At 35.8% G+C, this 17,141-nt stretch overlaps 1 protein-coding gene across 1 annotated transcript in view; it reads left to right on the plus strand.

The window, feature by feature from the left end:
* The window catches only part of USH2A (usherin), a 717,806-nt gene that overhangs the window by 597,192 nt on the left and 103,473 nt on the right, over positions 1-17,141 (plus strand). The window contains exons 58-59 of the mRNA XM_027612135.2: positions 12,928-13,086; positions 14,548-14,710. Of these exons, the coding sequence (XP_027467936.2) occupies positions 12,928-13,086; positions 14,548-14,710 (322 nt within the window). The remainder of the gene's footprint in view (positions 1-12,927; positions 13,087-14,547; positions 14,711-17,141) is intronic.

Below are 17,141 nucleotides of genomic sequence, written 5' to 3' on the forward strand. Positions count from 1 at the left end.
GCCACAGCTGGAGGCATCATAATTCCAGTCTTCATGTTGTATTACAAAGGTGTAGTAATCAAAACAGTATGGTACTGGCACATAGATCAATAGAACAGAACAGAAAACCCAGAAAGAAAAAAAAAAAAAACCACAATTATATGGTCAATTAATCTTCGACAAAGCAGGAAAGATGATCCAATGGGAAAAAGTCCCTTCAACAAATGGTGTTGGGAAAACTGGACCACTGTCTTATACCATACAGAAAAATAAATTCAAAATGCATTAAAGTCCTAAATGTGAGATCCGGAATCATAAAAATCCTAGAAGAGAGCACAAGCAGTAACTTCTATATCTGATAAAAGGTTAGTGTCCAAAATATATAAAGAACTTATAAAACCCAACATCCAAAAAACAAATAGTTCAATTAAAAAATGGGAAGAAGATATGACAGATACTTCTCCAAAGAAGACATACAGATGACAAACAGATGCTCTTCATCATTTAGCATCAGAGAAACGCAAATCAAAACTACAATGTAGCTATCCTCTGACACCTGTCAGAGTGGCTAAAATCAAAAACACAAGAAACAACAGGTGGTGAGGATGTGGAGAAAGGGGAACCCTCTTGCACTGTTAGTGGAAATGCAAACTGGTGCAGCCACTAAGGAAAACAGTATGGAGTTTCCTTAAGTTAAAAATAGAACTACCCTATGATGGATCATTCACACTACTGGGTATTCACCCAAAGAATAAAAAAAAAAAAAACATTAATTCAAAGGAATACATATGCCCCTATGTTTATAGCAGCATTATTTACAATAATCAAATATGGAAGCAGCCCAAGTGTCCATCAATTGGTGAATGGATAAAGAAGATGTGTGTATATATGTATTGGAATATAATTCATCTGTAAAAAAGAATGAATCTTGCCATTTGCAATGACATGGATGGAGCTAGAGAGTATAATGTTAAGTGAAATAAGTCAGAGAAAGACAAATGCCATATGATCTCACTCATATGTAGAATTTAAGAAACAAAACAAAAAAGCAAAAAGAGAGACAAACCAAGAAACAGACTCTTAACTACAGACAATAAACTGATGGTTACCAGAGGGTGAGCAGGTGGGGGACATGGGTTAAATAGGAGATGGGAATTAAGGAGTACACTTGTTGTGATGAGCACTGGGTGATGTATGGAATTCTTGAATCACTATATCGTACACCTGAAACTAATATAACACTGTGTGTTAACTAACTGGAATCAAAATAAAAACTAAACAAGCAAACAAACAGGTAATAGAGTCAAGAAGGTAACATAGAGGCCTAATATATAAAACTTAAGTTCTCATAAACTAACATCCTTGTGATGTCATAATCTGAGATCAAAAACAAAAACAGGGTCTTAATTTGGTCAAATTCACAGGAGAAAATTTATCAAGAGCTGTAAAGAAAATGTAAGCAAAGAAAAATGTAAGCCTCTCTAAGATATTAAATATAAATGATTCCATCCACCTTTGTTTTTAAAATGAATATACAGCCGTTTAAATTAAAACAAAGGAATGATCTCTGGTGCCAGCCTGTGTCATAAAGCCCTATAATCCTTACCTCAGGAGCGTAGATCTTCTTGAACTCCATTCTTAATTTCAGGGGAAGAAAACCCATATCTTCTGCTGTGGAAAATGTACAAACTTGCATATCCCTTTACAGAATACATTTCTACTTGCATGGAGTAGCATTGCTATCTTGCCATCTTTGAGCATATTTCTCCTTGGCATCTTTGTAGTGCTGTAGTGCATCTGGGCCGTCAAGTAAAATGAGGCAGAAAAGAGCCAGTCTGAGACCGGATTTTGCCTATTAACCAGAGATTTCTCAGACTCGGACCAGGGTCTTCTACAATCCAAATTCTCAAAGAACAATAAGAGAAAGTCCAAGATGGTAAGCAAAATTGGTGATTTCCTAGCCATGTGATCAGGAAGTTCCATGGCCTATCAATCACTTGTCATTTTAACATTATTATACACATAAATTGCCATTGCTAATTTGAAGATCTCTTTCCTTTAAGACAACGGATGTCAGATGAAAGAGAAAACCAGGATTCGTATCCCATTTGTGCCACCTGTTAGCTGACATAAACAAGTCAGTTTTTCTCCCTGAGTCTGTTCGGTGCAGCTGTAAAATAGAGACAATGGTAGTACATACATTTGGGTGGTTGTAAAGATTAAACAAGGTAATTTATATAATTGGCATACACTGACTCTGTATAATATTCTATAAATAGTAATGATTATTTTTGGAGAATTATTTTTGCCTTCAATTATTTATTTTTAAAATGTATTTGCTCCAGCCTTTGCTAGGTGCCAAGGGCCCCATTTTCAAAATGATAAAACAGTGCACTGCAGGATTGCATTTGTAAATGTTTGAGACTTCTTTTGAATTTCCCAGCATTTTGTCATATTTTTCTTTGAGTTCAACATCATATTTTTATGCTCAGTGTATAATGTTTATACTTGGAAAAGGATCATTGTGAAATAAAGCACACTTTCTGCTTTTTTAATGTAACCTTAACTCTTGTCTACCTCAGGCTTTGTAGAAATTGTTCACTCTAGTGCAGCCTCAGGGGTATTGTAGAAATGCTTCACACACTAACTCTGACCGTGTAACCAATGGTTAATAAATCTATAATATACAGACCTGTCAATCTTTTAGTTTCAGATGCACAAAATCCATTACAGAAACCCTGTAATATATGGAAAGATTAAAATCTTAAATTAAACTTTTTTCCTGGTGCCTAGAAGGATTTTGAACTCTGTAAACAGGCAGATGATTTTGACTTGTGTATAATCTACAGTTGATTTTATTGGAAAGTACCTCATGCTGTGTTTTGATTTGGATAATAAAAACACTTTTCTGTTCCTGAATAGTCACAAATATATATTTTAAACAAAAAGAAAACAAACTTGTTATAACCAGAGGCTGTTTATTTGCTCACAATCAAGAGCTTTCAAGGTATTCATCATACTCCCCTGCCATTACAAAATGATTACATCATAAGCAGAGCTGAAAATTGGGCCAAAGAGTCCATACCTATAGTTCCCAAACCTGAACAAACATTAAAATCACCTGGAAAACTTTTGCAAAGACTGGTTCTCAATCCCAAGTTTACGGAATCAGAATCTCCTGGGATGGAGTCAAGAACTCTAGATTTTTTTTTTTTTTTAAAGCTTCCCAGATGGTTTCGATGTGCTCCAAATTTAGTAATCATGAATTACATACACCAAGCACAAGCGGTCAATTACAATATTTCTTTGAAAACATGAATCAAACCACTTTCTCTTGAATGTCCAAACCCAAAATAGTGGTTAAATTAACTGGGTTTTTTTCACATGTATTTTGTTTTGTGGTCAGTGTGAATAGAGTGACTTTATGCAGTTAAGTTGCTGGGAGAAAAAAATGTCCATGTGGTTGCTTAGCAACAGAAAATTACCTAGGCAATTAAGTGGGCTTTCAGTTTATAAATTATTATTTCAATGATATCTATAAATTAATTCTTATTACATGTTTATAAATCCTATCAGAAAAGGAAGTGAGGTCCAGGGGATGTGTGAGAATATTCAGAGGAAGCATAATTGGAATACTATTGGCAAATACCACTTATATTCATTAATATCACTTGTTTATATTGCCGTTTGTTCAATTTCTAGTAAAAGCCAAACCCTTTAATAAGCACTTTCCCTGCCTTACCTGAGTTAATACTCATACAAACCCTGGGATACAAGTAATATCATTATTTCCATATTAAGATAAGAGATTTGAACCTCAAAGTAGTGATAGAATATACTCAAGTTTACACAGCAAAGCCAAGAGTCAAATTCAGGTCTCTTCTCTACTACTGCCTTATAAGAGCAATCTCTACATGTCTTTGACTTAACTATTAAATCCACATCAAGCTTTTTATTTATTACCCACTTTTTTTGGATTTGTGATACAACAACTATGCTTTTTGAAATAGTAGCCCAGAAGGCCAAGAAACAGAACTAGGTATTGGCAAATACCAAATGATTGTGGAAGAATGTTTTTTTGTTGGGCATGCCAAGACCAGAAAAATTAATTATGGAAAATGGTGAGCCCCTGAAGGGAAAATATCTACCTGGCATGAAGGAAGGCTTTGCCTATCCATCCAAAAGTCCAGAAAGAAAAGACATGACTTAGCAAAATCAGATTCCAAGTGCCGAAAGATTTTAATTAGGTGGGAGAGGGAGTCATTTCTCAAACAAATATCCACAAAAAGAATATTCAAGGACTGTTTTAAAGCCTCGGTAGACATTCTCTTACTTTCCAGGTAAATCCTGGTTCGCTTTAGCTCATTATTACTTGATAAATGTCACTTGTAAGATTATCAAGACACTTCAAGCTCTAGAAAATCAAGATTTCTACTCTTTTGTGTATCATTTGTACCTTCAAATCAGATGATGCACAAACAACATATCCTTTTAAAATGTTTGCTGGATTAATGAAAGAACAGAATAGTGAGTAAGTTTCTAAAACTTATCATTCAAGCAAATATATAAATAAATTTTGGATTTTCTGCTGCTTAAAATTATTCAAACACTTGATTTCTTACAGAAGCCTATCCCTCTCTCCACACTAACTCAACCTTAAACACACATACACACACACATGTATACCCACACACACACAAATACATATTTCTTCTTTAGAGACAAACAGGACACATACACATATCTTCCAAATATTATATGTCATCTTATGGATGCATAATTTTTTTCACTTATTTCTGTAAAGGGAATACTGGTTTCTAGGTGGAATGGGCTCCACCATTTAGTTTCCCTGCAACCTTGGGCAAGTTCCACAGTGTCTCTGAACTTGAGATTTCTCATCTGTGAAATGGGGTATCAAATGCCTACCCTGCATTGCTTTTATGTGAAGTCGGTGAGGTAGCATGGTAAACATTTAGTGGACACTGGACGGCCTGGATGCTGGCTATTATTATTCAAACTATAGACAGCAGTCCCACTAGTTGATCCCACTAGTTGATTCCTAAACATTCCTTCTCGCCTTGTAACAGCTCTCAACCTCAGGTCAGGACTTACACATTTGTATTAAATAGAGTGAGGGAATGGAAAAATTAAAGAAAATTAAGAAGGAAATAGTTCCTGGAACATAAATGTTTTACTCAGGATAAGAATAGAGATATTCCTGCTGTTTCAGAATCCACTCAAAATTATTTAAACTCTGAAGGTAATAATGAGTCTTTCTAAATTATCAAGGTTCTGACTGTATTTTGAATTGTTCTAGGCCTTCAGCATGTTCTAATTAACAATGCCATTGCATTCAACACACTTTCCTCACTAAAGATGGTGAGTTATTTAGGTTTAATGCATAATATATCAAAGTACTGGTGTGTGTCCATTCATAGTTATCTATTAGTCCATTAAAGAAAACAATTAGCAACAGTTCTTCTGAGAAATCATTTCAATTAATATTGCTTAGGAATAAAAAAATATATTGGTTAGGAATAAAAATGCTTTTTATTAACCAATTTTTGATTAAGGGGTAGTTAGCCACAACATGGCCTATCTATAGACATTAGGCATCTTGATGTTCAGTAAGCTCATCAACTGCAGTGTATTAGATCAGATAATATCCATTTAAAGTCAAAATTGCCATTAAGGTCTCTAAAAAATTTACTTTGCATTAACTGGGATGATTCAACTTTGACAATACTTTAAATTTTCTTGTAAGTGCAAAAACCAAGTGACAGTAGTGCTGAATTTCCGAAGAAAGTGTAAAGTTCATTTCAATGATTTATGTTTTATTTAACATAGTAATAAATCTTTTTTCAGCTGTATTGAGGTATAATTGACAAATGAAATTGTAATATATTTAAAGATTACAAAGTGATGATTTGACATATGTAACTGTGAAAGAATTTCCACCCTCGAGTTAATTAATGCTAACATCGTGTCACATATTTATTTTTTGTCTTTATGGTGAGAACACAAGTTCTACTCTCTTAGCAAATTTCAATTATACAATACAGTATTATCAACTATAGTCATCTTGTTGTACTTTAGATCCTCAGACCTTATTCATCTCATAACTGAAAGTTTGTACCTTTTTACCAACTTCTCCCTATTTCCCCATCCTCCAGCCCCTGGCAGCCACCATTCCACTCTGTTTCTATGAGTTCAATTTTATTTTTTTTTAAATTCCACACATAAATAATACCATAAAGTTATTGTCTGTGTCTGGCTATCTCACTTAGCATAATGCCCTCCAGGTTCATCCACGTTGTTACAAATGGCAGTATTTTCTTCTTTTTTTAAGGCGGAATAATATTCCATTGCACGTATACTACATTTTCTCTATCCATCCATCCATTGATAGGCACTTTGGTTGTATGGAGGTGTGGACCTTGGCTGTTGTGAATACTACTGCAATGAACATGAGAGCATAGATAGCTCTGTGAGATAATGACCTCATTTCCTTTGGAAACATACTCAGACATAGGTTTTCTGGGTCATAGAGTAGTTCTATTTTTAATTTCTTGAGGAACCTCCATACTATTTTCCACAGTAAACTGGCACTGGCAATATGAGTTTCTGTTCCCACCAGCAGTGTACAAACAGTCCTTTTTCTCTGCATTCTCACCAATATTTGTGATCTCTTGTCTTTTTAATAATAGTCGTCCTATGATGTATGAGGCGATATTTCATTGTGGTTTTTGATTTGCATTTCCCTGGTGATTAAGGATGTTGAGCACATTTTCATCTACCTGTTAGCCATTTGTCTTTTTTGGGAAAAAAAAAAAAGTCTATTTATAGCCTTTCTCCATTTTTTAATTGGGTCATTTGTTTTATTGCTATAGAGTGGCGTGATTTCCTTGTATATTTTGGATATTAGCCCCTTATTAGATAAATGGTTTGCAAATATCTCCTCCCATTCCATAGGTTGCCTTTTCATTTTCATGGTTTCCTTTGCTGCACAGAAGCCTTTCAGTCTGATGTGTCCCACTTGTCGATTTATTTTGTTGCCTTTGCTTTTGTTATTTAATGAATTTATTTTGTTGAGTTCTAACATGTACTAGGCATTTTTCTAAGAGATTAATATGTATCTCATTTAATGCTTTTAACAACCTCGTATGGTACGTTCTATTGCTTTGCCCATTTTACTAATGAGAACCAAGTCAATTTAGATATTATTTTGTTATTTTGTCTAGGTTATTTATCACAAAGGTGTTAGAGCCAACCCACAATGCATCTGACTCCAAATTCTATGGTCAAAATCACTGTGCTATTTTCTCACTGTTTTTCTATGTAAAGAGTGCAGAAAGCAAATGATTTTTTTTCTAAGTTCTACTATGATCCAGTTCAGAAACTAAAAAATAATTTTGCTATAAATATAGCAAATATGAATGAGGACAATATAATTTGACAGCAGCCCATCCAGTAACCCAGTAGGAGTGTTTTGTTTGTAGCTTAAAATTTCATGAGCTTTAATTCATTATCCTTTGGGTATATTGAATCATCTATTCATTTTAATGAACATGAAAATATTTGCTGAGCCCCACGCAGGGGCAAGGTATAATGCTAGATACCCTGAGAGTTATAAAGAAGAATAAGACATTGTCCTCCCTGTCAGGAGCCCTACTATCTATTAGGGTAGAAAGGGCATAAAATGACAACTATTATACAAACTTATGTAAAATTTCCATACAGTTGGTATGGATGAGTGTTTAAGAGAGTCTTGTTTCACTTCCAAACCCTCGAAAGGGCATAACCAAGATATGCCTACCTATGCAACAAAGAATTTAGGCTGATTTGTTCAAAGCATTACATTAAGTGCAACCAGTGTTTTGAAGCAAATGCAGCTATCAAACCGAATTAATAGTTTTCCTCTTAGAATTGTTCCTGCTTCAGCTCCTAAAAAAAGATTTTAAAAAAGGATTATTTGATTGACTTGTCCCATTGTAAAGTATGCACCTGCTGTGAAATGAAGCCACAGAGAAAAAAAAAGTTGAATAATTTAACTTTTTTATTTGTAAAGATAATCAGGGTTTTTCTGATTACATCTTAACTTCATAAATGTTAAATAACCTATCAGCATCTAGTTGTTGTAAATTATGAAAAGGAGCATTGCAAGGAATATTAACCAACGAAATCCTTGTTCTTTAGTGAACAAGAAAATGTGTTATGGCAGCTTGTCATTGTGGGACTGGTAACTTTGACACCAAATAACAAAACTGCCATTTGCACTTAGGGTAAATTGGTTCACTTGAGCTTCCACTGCTCCTCTTCCTCTGACATAAATTTATGAACTCGGGAACTAACCAAGTCGTGTGGCTTCCCAGCTGACTTTAACAAATATGCCCATTTCATTTCATTTAGTCATCAGAATACCAGGGGGCTAGGTTGTTTCAGACTCATTGCAGATGGTGTAGGGTTTGCAGGAACACAAGAGCCTTTCATGTCACAGTCCTGTAAATTATGACAGTGGAGGGGCCTTCTTTCCTAAATACATGTCACTGTTTGACATGCTCACAGCTTCAAGGAGCATGTTCTCTTTCAACACCTCATAGGTATATATAAAGGACATTTATTTCAATTAACCAAGACGTGACAAATAGATTTTCCAGGTTCGTGCCTTGACTAGCCATGTTGAAACCTAGATCAAGATTATGTCTATATTTGAAATGTAGCAGAAGCACAGTTTTGTTCCCTGACCCCCTAGGAGTCCTGTCCTTCTAAGCAGAGAAGTTACTAGAAACAGACCAGTAGGTACAAAGGAAGACATTCAGTAAAGTGCAACCTCAGATGAAGTGAAGGGAAGACCATTTCTAAATTACTGCTAGGAATGAAAAATATGTTCATAGGAATACAACTTGATCATATCCAAGTATTCATAAAAAAAAAAAACCAAACTAGATTAGAATATTGTTATAAAGAGATTTACTTAAATGAATGTAACATTTATTTGTAATTGGAGTAGAAACTTTATTTAAAAAGGTGGGTTCAGAGTATTTGAGGGCACATAAAATAGTGTCATAGATGTGGGGTTTTTTTTCCATTTTGTTCCATTTCATTTTGATTTGCTGAGATGTCTATCATTAATTCAGCACTTTCTATGTCGCAGGAATGTACTAAAATATTTTACATGCATTTTCTAATTTAATCCTTATAGCTCTTTATGAGGTGGCTATTAGTATCATCATTTTACAGATGAAGAGACCAGCATTCATAGAGGTTAAGTAATCTACAACAAATAAGGGCAGAGACGTGATTTGATCTGCCTGACTCCATTCTGTGGTTTAGTTCAACAAGAATGATAGAATATTTTTAAAATGTGTGTTTGCCAAACTTTTCTGTAAGATCTATCCCAGGAACAGAGAAGACAGAATGAACATGCAATCAATCCCAGGAGGTCTAGAAACTGCCCAAAGCAATCACCATAAGCTTGCAATCTCTTTAAAGTCTTGCTTTTTAGCTTAAAAACTCCTACAAATTTGGGGCGCCTGGGTGGCTCAGTCCTTAAGCGTCTGCCTTTGGCTCAGGTCATGATCCCGGGGTCCTGGGAGCAAGTCCTGCGTGGGGCTCCCTGCTCAGCGGGGAGCTTGCTTCTCCCTCTCCCACTCCCCCTGCTTGTGTTCCCTCTCTCGCTGTGTGTCTCTCTCTCTCTGTCAAATAAATAAAATCTTTAAAAAAAAAGAAAACCTCATACAAAGTTGCCATTGTATTTCAATGTGTTTGTCTTCATCCAAAAAATAATGTATTTCATAATTTATCACTAGGGGAATTTTTTTTACTAATATCCTTGGATAAAGAGTGATATGCTGTTATATTTTAAGATATTAGGTCACTCTGGAGAAAGCTGACCCCAATAACAAGTTCAATGTCCAGGCAATTCTTCCTGTCTTCATTTTGTTACAAATATGCAGGTACAAACAGCAACCTTCCCCGCCCCCCTGGTTTACAGACTATGTCAGGGTAACAATAAGGAGAAATGCCCAAAATGGGAGGTGAATACTGTGACATTCCAAGACACTGTGGATGGAAATTTCCATAAGCATATCTTCCTGATGAGAAGTCAAACTACAAACTGATAAAGTCCCTGATCCACTCTTCATTCTCTTTTACTACCTCAAACAACAGTCTCCAAAGAACATTTTTAGTGGGGAAATAAAAGCCTGATTATACTCCTCTTTATTTTACCTCTAATATAGTACATAAGTTTTCCTCATGCATTAATGTACTAAGAGTTTCAAATGGTCCCTTATAATCAACGCTCTTCATCCAACTCTCAAATTTCATTTTAATTATAGCAGTCTTATTGGGAGCAGTACAAACATTCCCAGTTTTGTCTTACAGCTGAGAATTAGGCCTCAAAGAATATCTTCTAAATAAGCCCAGTATATTCACTATACCATTAAAGAGAAAAATAAATTTATTTACATTTTCTAGACATTAATCTTTGTCACAATATCTTTTTTCTTCGTGCAAAAAAAAATAACATAGAAATGTCTATTACCTGAGATTCAGCAGAAATGTGGGCCCAGCCAAATTTTCATCCTGTGTCTACAGAAGATTACCCATGATGAATTCATTTTAAAGCAATACTGAGCAACTCAAATTAAGTGGTGTTTGATTGCATCATGAATAGGACTTGTACTTGTTCAACACACTGATTATGTCAGCATAACCTTCTGCTGTCATTTAGTTAGTACTGAGGTGACTATAGAGTTAAAACAACTGACTAGTCAAACTTCAGATCACTCGGTACCCATCTAGTTTTCTAGTCTGGGGCTTTTTAGGAAGAAAAACTCATACCAAATTTTTGTGAAAAAGGGCAAGTGGGATTCTGCTAGTTTCCCTTGCTCAGGCAAGGAAACGTTGCATTTCCCAAATTTTACAGGTCAAACTGGCATTCTAGGAAAAGGTACAATATTTATCTTTGTCTTTGAAAATACTTCGACAGAAATCCACAAGCGTGTGGGGTATGTGTATTTCAGTTTCGGAAATCTGCCCTTCAGAACTTCAAATATTCACCTATAATTTAGTTCCGTCAGTGGGAATTCTAATTTTTCCATCACCTTTTTTCCCCCCTAATCGGTGTCCAATACCTGTTCTGCCCGGCTACACATGTTGTCTCAAAATTATCCTCTCGTTTTTCCTCAGTTGTCCTAATCCAAGTCTCCATTACCAAGAGATAGCATAAATACAGGGAGATAAGCTTTGGTATCAGATGGGCCTGCATTCAAGTCTGACTACCCCAAGAAATCAATGTGCAATCTGGAACAAATTGCTTAGTTTTCTCATCTTAAAAAAATGTAGTAACATTTGCTTTACAATATTGTCCTGAGATGTCATTCATTCATTCAAACCAACATTTATTGAGCTGCAAATTTGTGCTAAACTCTGGGCACTGGAACTACACTGGGAGGAGAACAGAGCCCCCCTGATTTAATGGAGGACACTGTCTTGCATGCAACTGGAATGCAATGAGATGGCTATTCTCATTTGGGTTATTGCTGCAACTGTGCATAGTAAAGAAAGCAGGGTCTACTCTAAGATTCTTACCCTAAGGGTTTACTCTAAGGCCTCTGGCATAGGAAAATGGAAAGGAAACCCAAGAAGAACAGGTTTGGGAGGGGAAAATGTAGTGATTATGCTTTGGACCTGTTGAGATTGAGGTTTCTGTGAAGTAGGCTGATGAAAATAGAATCTGGAATGCAAGAGAGATAAAAAGCCAGAGAGAGGAATTTAGGAATCAATGATAGAATAGTAGTAATTTAAGCCATTAGGACAAATACAACAGATAATTTAGCTAGGATGATCTAATTTAAAATAAAAATTCTTAGTCTGGGTTCAGCATAATTGCATCTTTCCAAAGGAAACAATTGATCAGTCCCTCTGACTATGATCCATATATCCTTCGGAGAGTCCTTATTTTCATCTATCCTACACAGAATCCCAAGCATCTCTGCTTTGTACTGGCTCTTCCGCCCCTTATACAATTGGGGCTCTATCTACAAAAAGCAAACCTTCATCTCATTTTTTTTAGACCTCATTTCTAAAGGGTTATTGAGTCCTGTGCTGTAGACTTCATTGCTTCTATAGCAAAGATAACCTTATTTAAGTACTACAAAGGTAAGTAATTAAACCCACAAATGTTATAAGCTATCAGATCAATGAGAAAATCTCATGAGAAATTCCATTATATTCTTCATTCAAGGCTCATATACTCTCCTTGAAAAAAAAAATGTACATGTTGTTCATGACCAAATAAAACTTACAAGCATTTAATTATAGGAATAGATTGTGAAGAGGCTAAACTGACAAGACCTTCTTTCTTCCAGAAGCATTGTGAGAAATGACAGTTTTGAACCCAAATTTCATATGTATTTAGGTCCATAAGTCTCCCTGACAGAGTGGACTATCCTAACTCATTAATTAATGCACTGGGAATTCTCTAGGTAGACTATGATTTGGATACTTTATGGGCTCTTATGTCAAGGATCTGTGTCAGACTGGATGCATACACAATGTCTACAGAAAAATTATTGTCACAAGCAAAACTGGTGGGGGTTTTTTATATACTTTAAGAGTAAGTAAGCCTAGCAAAAATATATGACACCATTTCTAATTGCCTTATATTTTTTAAGGAGTGAAACGTGCCTTCGTTTTTATTTGCCCATAGATTATGTCTCTGAATAGAACTATTATATGTACTTCATTTGTTTTTGAAAATGGGTGATACACATTTTTTTACTTTTGGATTATACATTCATACAGTTATTAATTGCTATATTCAGCAATAATATACCTTTAAGTTATAAAATGTTAAAGATTCATTGTTTTTAAAAGACAAACACTTATAGGCCATTCTGTATAGCATACATATGTTTTCTCTCTCTCTCTCTCTCTTTAAAGGGATCCTCATCCCCAAAATGCCTGTGGAGTACAATGTCTTACTCAATGCTGGAAGTGTAGCACCTCTGACCTCCTCTGTTGGTCATCATCAGTGCCTCCTTCTGGAAAATTTGGCTCCATTCACACAATATGAGATAAGGATACAAGCATGTCAAAATGGTGAAAGTCTTTCAGACACTTGTCCTGGGCTTTTATAAAAAAAAAAAAAGTATTTTATGAAAAAATTCATTAAAAAGGAATAGATTCTCAATTCAAATACAGAGACTAACATTTCATTTCTTATTTGTACTGGACTGTTTACCCAGAAAAATCAGAGCCTGGCATTGAGTGAAGCATTATGCATTTCTGCACATTAAATCATGAATATTTAAATATATTAAAATGGTGGTTTTGCAAAGTCTTGTTTTATAAGGCCCTTTAAAAGAAAAACACCTAGATCACATAAAGGAATTATTGATAATATAAAGCAAAATAGATGTTATGAAAATTTCAGAAAGAAAATGTACTCACTTTGGTTTATTTAAGTTTTATTTGGGGGTGAGGGGAGGCATTGTTTAGAAGTTGAGTTGCACTTGAATGAATCTTATGTATTTTTACTGTGCTTCCCTGAACTCTATCTCATATATGCAGACTGTCGCCCTGAGTTTCATGGCATAGGCTAGTGATCTATGAAATCATCATCCATCTCTGTGGTCTTAAGGAAGAGCCTCCCTCAGTCCCTTCATCCCAAATGTTACGTCATATATTAATAAGAGAAGTAAAGATGTAACTCACATTGGTGTATAAAACATGTTGTTCCACTTTAAATTAAAGAAATGTCCCAATCTTCTACTTGAGTGGTGGGAACCCCTGTCTTATTTGTGCTTAGGAACTTCTGTTTCCAAATGAGTATCAGTTCCCATGGAGTTGATTAGGATGAGGGGTCTGTGATTTTGCTTTGCCTCATCTCCAAAATTGTGAGTCAGTTTGCCCACTTTTCTCTACAAACGAAACCAAGGCATTTTGTTTTGAAGGATACTGTTTTTTTCTGATCTGGTCCTCAGCTAATCAGCATAGAAATGGTTTTAAACTAGTGTTTTCTTTAGTTAAATGCAAAATCAACTTCTACATCCCTATGTCTCTAAAACTATGCTATGGAGATACAATATTCTTCAAATTAATTGATTCCTGCATATTGGGAGATGATCATTATTTTAAAATATTGGCAAAAATAAGATATTATTAAGACTATACAAGATATGCAGATCATACACACTTATGATATTCAAGTACATTATCACTTTCTGGCAGAATAACTGTAATAAACTAGAGAAACCATAGTTCAGACAAGCATAAGCATTCTTACCTATGCCTCTATAAATTTGTGGTTAGTTAATGGATTTTCCAAAACTGATGATTCCCTATTTAAATATACATAATATAAATATAATATAAAATATGTATACATATAAATATATTCAAATTATATAGAGATTTATAGTACTAGTCTAAAATATGTGTACAAGGGTCATATACAAAAGTTCAGCTAAAATGATTTCCATGATCTCCTTATCCTTCTATATGCATATGTAGCTGTTTTCCCTGCTTGACAAATTACTAAAGGACTCAATTTTTTTCAAGGAAGTTGTGGAGTTAGCAGTAGGACGTTTGTCAAAACATCTGAAGCAGCCCCAGTGGATCTACATCCCCCGGTTCTTAAGGCACTGGGGTCAGCTTGCATAGAGGTTAAATGGATACCACCTGAAAAGCCAAATGGAGTCATCATCAACTACTTTCTTCACAGGTAACATTGACTATTACTGTTATTTTAAATTATTTAAAAATGTGTACAATTCCAGGACTGTAAAATCAAATACATTTTCTTTTTCCGTAAGGGAATAAATGGGAACTGGTGCTTTTCAGAGCACTTCCTAGGGTCTGAGATTGGTAATGGAAGCTTTTACACATGATCCGGGGGAAAAAAACACAGCTACCAGGGAACAGTTTTGTCTGAGCCCTACTTGAAAGATAAGACCTCATAGTGCACATCAGCCTTACCTTCTGATTAAGTCATAGAGCAGTCCTCTGGAGGCTCACTGACCAAGAGAATATAGTCATTCCAGAGGAGGAACCAGGTGTGCAATGAGAATCCTAATATTTCTCATCCCTATTATGTGGAGCTTGGAAAAGCTTTTTATCCTCAAAAAACAGGGTGCTTTCCATCTGCAGAAAGATGGCTCAACTCTGCAATTCCCCTTCTGTTGGAAGGAACTCCCACTCAGCTGGCTAGATGGTTCTGGGAGTGCAGTAGATGGTAATGCAGCTTCTTTTCACCAGGATGTGCAGAATTTGTTAAGTATATCCCCCTAAAATGAAGAAAAGAAGGAAAGAGAAAATGCAGGGAAAGAGAAGAGAGGAGGAAGAGACGGGGACCATAGGCACTTTGGGTTGAAGAGTATTGCACTCCCGGATCCAGTCTTCACCTGATCCACACAGACATAGTTTTAATTTAATGTTTTCTTTACATAAATAATGAATAATGAGGAGGAGAAGCAGAGGGAGAGAGGGAGAAGAGAGAATGGGAAGGAGAGAAAGAGAGAGAGGGAGAAACAGAATTAGAGAGGAACCCGGAGGGAGAAGGAGGAAGAGAAGAGAAAAGGCAAAAGTAAAACAGAAAGAGAGTCAAGGAGGCAAAGAACCTGTCCCCTGAGAGTCTGCTCTCTGTTCTAGTGCCTTCGGACTGCTGTAACAAAAATGGCATAAACTGGGTGGCTTATAAACAACACACATTATTTCTCTGGAAGTTGGGAAAATACAAAATGAAGGTGCTGACAGATTCCATGTTTGGTGAGGGTCCACTTCCTGGTTCACAGACAGCTATCATTTCGTTGCACCCTCACTGTGGCGGAAGCAACTAGAGAGCACCGTGGGTCTCCGTTAGAAGGGCACTCATCCCATCATGGAGGTTCCACACTCATATCCCAATCACCTCCTAATACCATCACCTTGAGGTTTGGAATTTGGCATATGAATTGGGGGTGGAGGAGACACAGACTTCCTGACCATAACTGTCTAAGTGAGAAAAGACGCTATGGAAGATAGCTACCAGCAGACATAAGGGATTTGCCGGTTGAAAACCCCATTCCAAAAGCCACGTATTTACATTAGGCAAACGGAGAACAATACATTCTTGCTCAGACTCTCACCCCTACTCCCACATGGTCTGTTAGTCTCTCCAGCGGCCTCACACCTTCCCCTGTTTGGTCCTATGCTCTGAATATGTCAGGAAACAGGTCAGGCTCCTCTTGCAACTTCAGGTATTGAAACCCTTTGATTCAGTGATGAGCAAGGGTTTGTAGGAAAATTATGAAAGGAGAAAGTATTATTGCATTTCTGGTTATGTAAATTACATGGCCAAGAAAGAGCAAGCCAAATTTCTTCTCAGCAAACATTAATTTGAAGAACAGTATTTCTGATTCAAATACACATGAACATGTGAAAATGGCTAATGCGAATTTACATTTTACGCTAAGCACATTAGTGCAGGCTCTAAAATGCCCATCCTCTTGGAATAGTTTTCTTTCATCTACTTAATGATAATTGTATGAGAAAAGCACATCAAATTCCTATTCTGAATAAAGGGAAATAAAGTATCTGTTATAGAGCAGGACGTGGCTTCAGTCTGTTGGTTTTGTAAATAAAGCTCATGATTACAGTGACTATTCCATGGCAGCTATAGAGAGGGAAAACAGGAAATATAATGCAGAAAGCCCGCTTCAATGAAAAATACTGTAAATTGAATTTGACAGCATTTGATGGCATTTGATTATTCTAGTCACAGCCAAACAATGATATAAAGAGTAATATGAAACAGAATGTGTTACTGCCTAGCAGACTCAAAAGCAATAAACCTTCCTCCAATGTGACACAATCACTTCACAATCATAATTGTAGCCTGTTTGATACCTCTGAGTACAGCAGAAGGGCACTGACTGACATAGATACATTTTGTTTTTTATTTAAAGTGAAATGAAAATGGCGCACTGGGGCTCCAGATACAATCGTTATATTCACCTACATAGGCATGAATCACTTGGCGGTTATTTCAGCTGAAGTTTAAATGTGCTTAGACAACAACAATATCAAATTTTTCTTAGATAGCTGCAAAAAAAAAATCAGAAATTTGTAAGGACAGAAATAGAATGGAGGCACATAGTTCTTTTTCATTCCGGGAC

The sequence above is a fragment of the Zalophus californianus genome, chromosome 10, assembly GCF_009762305.2.
Source record: "Zalophus californianus isolate mZalCal1 chromosome 10, mZalCal1.pri.v2, whole genome shotgun sequence".
Classification (NCBI taxonomy): domain Eukaryota; kingdom Metazoa; phylum Chordata; class Mammalia; order Carnivora; family Otariidae; genus Zalophus; species Zalophus californianus.